The 5,594-nt window shown below is 43.6% G+C and overlaps 1 protein-coding gene across 1 annotated transcript in view; it reads left to right on the forward strand.

The window, feature by feature from the left end:
* Positions 1–5,594, forward strand: part of Kat2b (K(lysine) acetyltransferase 2B) — a 90,104-nt gene that overhangs the window by 25,630 nt on the left and 58,880 nt on the right. Inside the window, exon 6 of the mRNA XM_013022109.1 lies at positions 3,971–4,063. Coding sequence (XP_012877563.1) covers positions 3,971–4,063 — 93 coding nt within the window. The remainder of the gene's footprint in view (positions 1–3,970; positions 4,064–5,594) is intronic.

Here is a 5,594-nt window from a genome sequence, read left to right on the forward strand (position 1 = left end):
ACCTGCCTTCCTGCCTGCCTGCCTGCTTGCCTGCCTGCCTTCTTCCTTCCTTCCTTCCTTCCTTCCTTCCCTCCTTCCTTTTCTCCCCCTTCCCTTCCCCTCTTCTCTCTTTCTTTCCTTGGTACTGGAGTTTTAACTCAAGCCCTTGGCAGGTAGGTGTCTACCATTTCAGCTGTGCCTCCAATTTTGCTTTGTAGCTGGTTATTTTGAAGATGGAGCCTAGTGAATTTTACTGCCTGAACTGACCTTAGCACCAAGACCCTCCAGATTGCAGCCTCCTGAGTAGCTAGAATTATAGGCATGTACTAGAGAAATAGGAGGCTACAAGGTAGAGAAGTGGTTTTTTTTTTAATGTCTATTTTGCTGAACAATTTATGAGTCACCTGCAAATGAACTAATGCAAAGAACACCTCCTGCTCCTTTTTTTGTGAGGAGCTCACCTTACTGTATGGTTAGATACAGGCACTTCCATGAGGTGTTTGGGACTCTAGCTTTCTTTTCTCTTTATTTCCTCTCCCCTCTACTCCCCTCCCCTCCCTTCTGGCACTTTACGGTATTGCCCACCTTACAGCAGTGGGCATTGAACCTATTACTGAATAGGTCAGGAACTAGTTCCTGAGCTTCCTCCTCAGCCCTCTGATGATGATTTTTATAGGACAAGTCATAATTAAGTTTCTTATTGAGCTTCATGTTTTGCCTTGGTTGCTGTGAATCTCAGTACAAATTCTGTATCTAGTTACTATAGGGTTTTTCTTTTCCTGAATTTATTATTATTTGATCTATACTTTTTCCTCTTGTTTCATTAGCTATTTTTTTTCTTTATTGTACTAATAGGGGTTTGGAGGTGGATAGAAGATAAGACTAGAAGGGGGCATTCTAGTTTTTAAGTTTTGGAAAGTTATTAGAGTAAGAGAGAGAGAGGAGAGAGGCGGGGAGGGAGCTGAATTCCCACAGCCATCAGCAGCCACCGGACCACTCCAGGTGATAGCTTGTTGACATGGCTGTGAGGCCTGGCCTGAGTCATCAGATTGAAGCCTGGCAGCGTCTTACTATTTAGAGCTTCTTTGGGAAAAGATCTTAGTTGGAAAACAAGGTCTGCATGGCTGCAGCTATGATTTGTGTTGGCCCCAAGCTCCTGGCAGCTCCTCTGCCCTCTGGAAGCGAAGGTGGTGTCAGCCTTTCCATCCTCCCCGCCTTCTTGGTTCCTAGCCAGCCAAGCAGGCCAGAAAGCTTTGCCCTGCCTAGGAGTTTATTTTTTCTCTGTTTCTTTCCTACTCTATGATTAAATAACAGTGTAACTACATACTATATTTGCTTCGAAGAACATAATCCAAACTATACTTTATTCTCTCTCCCCAATACTTGGGTTTGAACTCAGGGTCAGGGTGCTGTTTCTTAGGTTTTTAACTCAAGGCTAGTGCTCTACCACTTGAGCTACAGCTTTGCTTCCAGTCAGCTTTGTGTGTGTGTGTGTGTGTGTGTGTGTGCGCGTGCATGTGCACATGCATATGCGCACTCGCATGTGCCAATCCTGGGGCTTAAACTCTGCGCCTGGGCTCTGTCTTTGAGCTTTTGTGCTCAAGGCTAGTGCTCTACCGTTTGAGCCACAGCTCCACTTTCAGGTTTTTTGGTGGTTAATTGGAGATAAGAAGCTCATGGAATTTCCTGCCTGGGCTGGCTTTCAACCTCAACCTTCAGATCCCGGTCTCCTGTATAGCTAAGATAACAAGTTAGAGTGTTGGAGCAACCTACACTTTCAGCTTTTTGGTGGTTAAAGGAGATAGGAGTGTCATGGACTTTCATTCTGCCTCAGCTGGCCTTGAACTGTGACTCAGATCTCAGCCTCCTGAGTAGCTAGGGTTATAGATGTCAGCCACCTGCACCCAAGCGTTTAAAGATCTCTTTGTAGTCCAGGTGGGCCTTGAACTAAGATTAATGTGTTCTCTTAATATGTTGAATGAGAAATAAGTCTGAGGGGAAGGAATAGATGGGCTGGGGCAGGAGATGGTGTAAGGGGAAACTGATCAAGAAGCACTGGGTGCTTAGATGGACATATTAAGTTGTAATCCCTGCTACAACCATTTGAAGTTCAGAAAATAAAAATAAGATGCTTGTAGGTTTATGCTTTGTCATTTTGTAGATGGATACATTGAGTTAAATACCTCCCCACCTCACATCATTTTATTTCCAAATTAAACACTTGGGCCAGGTTCCTAAGTGGTCATATTTAACTCAGAAAAAAAAAAACTGGCACCAAGAATTACTTACAATTAAATGTTATGATTTGTTTTTATATGTTCTTTTTCTTTTCTTCTTCTTCTTTTTTTTTTTTTGCCAGTCCTGGGGATTGAACTCAAGGCTTGGGCACTATCCTTGAGCTTCTTTTGCTCAAGGCTAGCGCTCAACCACTTGAGCCACAGCCCCACGTCAGGCCTTTTTTGTTTATATGGTACTGAGGAATTGAACCCAGGCTTCATGCTTGCTAGGCAAGCACTCAACCACTGAGCCACATTTTACCAACTCTCACCTTTATATGTTCTTAAGAACACATACAGTGCTTACCCTCTTTGCAAATTTACCTTTTGTAAAGATGGACAGAAAACACGAGAAGGATTGGTAAGGGTTCTGTCTTCATAGCTTAAGATACTGCTACGAGTTTAGGTCGTTGTAGGACACAGCTCTGTGGTACATCTGAGCATTGCTTTTTAATTTTTTTCTTTCTTTTTCTCTCCCCTTCCTTCCTCTCCTCTCCCCTCCCTTGCCCTCTTCTCCCTTCCTCTTCTCCCAGTTCTGTAGCTTGAATTCAGAGTCCTAAGTTCTCAGGGCCTCAAGCTCTCATTCCAATCCAGCCCTTTCTACTCATGGCTCATGCTGTACTGCTTAAGTCATGCCTCCAGTCTGGCATTTTTCTGATTGAAGATGACGTATTGTGAACTCTTCTGCAGCTCTGGCCTTGAACCTCAGTTAGCTTATCTCACCTGCCAAGTCCCTAGGATTAGCAGTATTAGCCACCAGGCCTGGCTATGTCTGGTCATTTTTTTAACCTGAGGATTCATCAGTTTCCTTTTGCTCCGGAGAAAATGGTGGGCTTGTTTCATTTTTATTAAAAGGGCAGCAAATGGGAAAAAGAGTGGAAAATCTACATAGGTACAGGGCCATCTTATGACTGGCCCTTGGGACAGGCATATAGCAGGCTCAAGCTACGGTTGAAGGAAAAGCATTTCAATTTCAAACTTATTGTCAACTTAGTCCTTGGTAAGTGGTTCTGTGTTCCCTTTTCTTTATTTCCTCTCAGAGGGCTCTAAATTCCAGTGGCAGGAATTAAGAGCAGCGATTTTGTTTTGTGGGTATCGAGAGATGCCAGAACACTTGGCCTGCCTTCTGCAGATGGAGGAGAAATGAAAATAGACGGCTACAGTCAACGTTGCTTCCAGAGGCCTTGCAATATCTCCCTTTTCAACCTGGCTGGGCCTGAGCTGGGGCCTTGGGTTATGCATAAGACATACAGCTGCTGTAGCCAACTCCTCTTCCTGCCACCACCACCACCACCATCATCATGATTATTTATTATCTTTAAGTAGTTGTGGAATAAAGGGGTTTCAGTTCACCTTGTCAGTGTGTAAGTACAACGCATCTTGATCCTTGTGTCCTGAAGAGAATCCTACTTTTTTCAGTGTCTAAGGGAGACAATACTCGAAGCTGCAGCTTCAGCAGACTAGGGGTGCCTGGTAGGGCATCTGGTACTTTGTCCTGGGTTCTCTAGACTGCTCAGATCCTTAAAAAATATCTGGCATGTTGTAGCTGTGGTTATGGGCATGAAGACACATTTGCATTATCTGATAGCTTGCCTTTTTGATTTAAGGATTTATTGACATATGGTTATGATAAATAGAATATGATAACTTCCTTAAAGGCTGTGTGTGCAAATGAGAGAGAGAGAATTAATTTTAAAAAAATGATTCCTTTGCAGCTCTTGAGAAAGTCTATTTTACAAAGAGGAAAACCTGTGGTTGAAGGATCCTTGGAGAAGAAGCCCCCATTTGAAAAACCCAGTATTGAGCAGGTAAAAAGATAAGAAGCTGTTTTGTTTTGTTTTATGTCACCCCCGGGTCCTGAACTCAGGGCCTGAGCAATGGCTTTTTGCTCAGGGCTGGAGCTTCTACTTCCAGCTTTTTGGTGGTTAATTGGACATAAAAGTCTCATGGACTTACCTGCCAGGGCTGGCTTTGGACCTTGCTTCTCAGAACTCAGCCTCCTGAGTAGATAGGATTGTAGGTACAAGCCACCAGCAACTGGTTTAAGAAGCTGTTTTTTGGTCTAATGCTACAGTTTTTTTTCCCTTTCTTTTTCTTTGTATAGTGCTGGGAAGTTACCTCAGGTCCTTGCGTATGCTAAAAACACCTCTGAGATACATCTCTAGGGTAAAGATCTTAGCCTCCTCTCTGTCCATTTCTCTACACATTTTTATCTTCCATTTTTCCATCCTAGTTTGGAGATGTTCACCAAATCTGTAGAAATTATCTTGGATCACAAATACAGACCTCGCTTTAAGTTGTTCAAGTTCTTATAGACTTAGACTTCAGTAGGTGTCTGGGAAAGAAAATAAATTACAAAGACCTAGAAATTAGTAAGAACTTTTTCTTCTTGTCCATGTCTCAAATTTATCTTTGTCCTTTTGTTTGGCACTGTCTGAAAAAAATCCTACTGAGTGAATGTAGTGGTAATGTGAAAAATGTAAGTCTAGCAGAAAGAGTAAAACAAGAAAGGAGCATTTGCTGCTAGAAATTGACTTTCTGTCCCATTATGATTCTGGGAAGGGAGCCACTTTACACAGAAAGTCAGGTTAAATGTGTAGATGTTTTCTGTTATGTGTTGTGGGAAGATGCATGGTTATTTTAACCCTTGTTTGGTGAATCTCAAAACACTCAGGACTGAATTTCTTCTTCTCTCTGAATTTCCTTCACTCTCAGCTTCCCTCTTTCTCTCCCTTTCGCCTTCTTTCCTTCCCTCTCTCTTTCCCTTCCTCATCCCTTCTTCTTTCTTTCTTCCTCTTCTCCCTTCTCCCTCCCCCGCCTTTTTTTGTGGTGCTACAGATTGAACACAGGGCCTCACTTAGGCTAGCGAAGTGCTTTCTAGTCACCCACACCCTCAGCTCCTGGATTGATACTTTTTTCCTTCTTTTTTGGTGCTAGTACTGGGAGTTTGAAATTAGGACCTTTGGATTGTTCAGCTGGAGCCTTGGCTCCCACTCTTGTCCCCCCAAAGCGGCTTTTTGCTGCTTATTTTGGAAATGGAGTCTCTTCCTAGGTGGGCCTCAAACCTCAGCCCTCTAAATCTCAATCTCTCCAGTAGCTAGGATTACAGGCATGAGCCACTGGTACTCAACCACAGCTTTGTTTGAAAAAGTGCTTAAGGGGCTTGGAAGGTGGCTCAGTGGTAGAGCACTTGCCTTGCATGCATGAGGCCCTGGGTTCGATTCCTCAGCATCACATAAGCAGGAAAAAAAAAGCCGGAAGTGGTGCTGTGGCTCAAGTGGTAGAGTGCTAGCCTTGAGCTGAAGAGCTGAGGGACAGCGCCCAGGCCCAGAGTTCAGG

Source organism: Dipodomys ordii, unplaced genomic scaffold (genome assembly GCF_000151885.1).
Source record: "Dipodomys ordii isolate 6190 unplaced genomic scaffold, Dord_2.0 Scaffold60, whole genome shotgun sequence".
NCBI lineage: Eukaryota > Metazoa > Chordata > Mammalia > Rodentia > Heteromyidae > Dipodomys > Dipodomys ordii.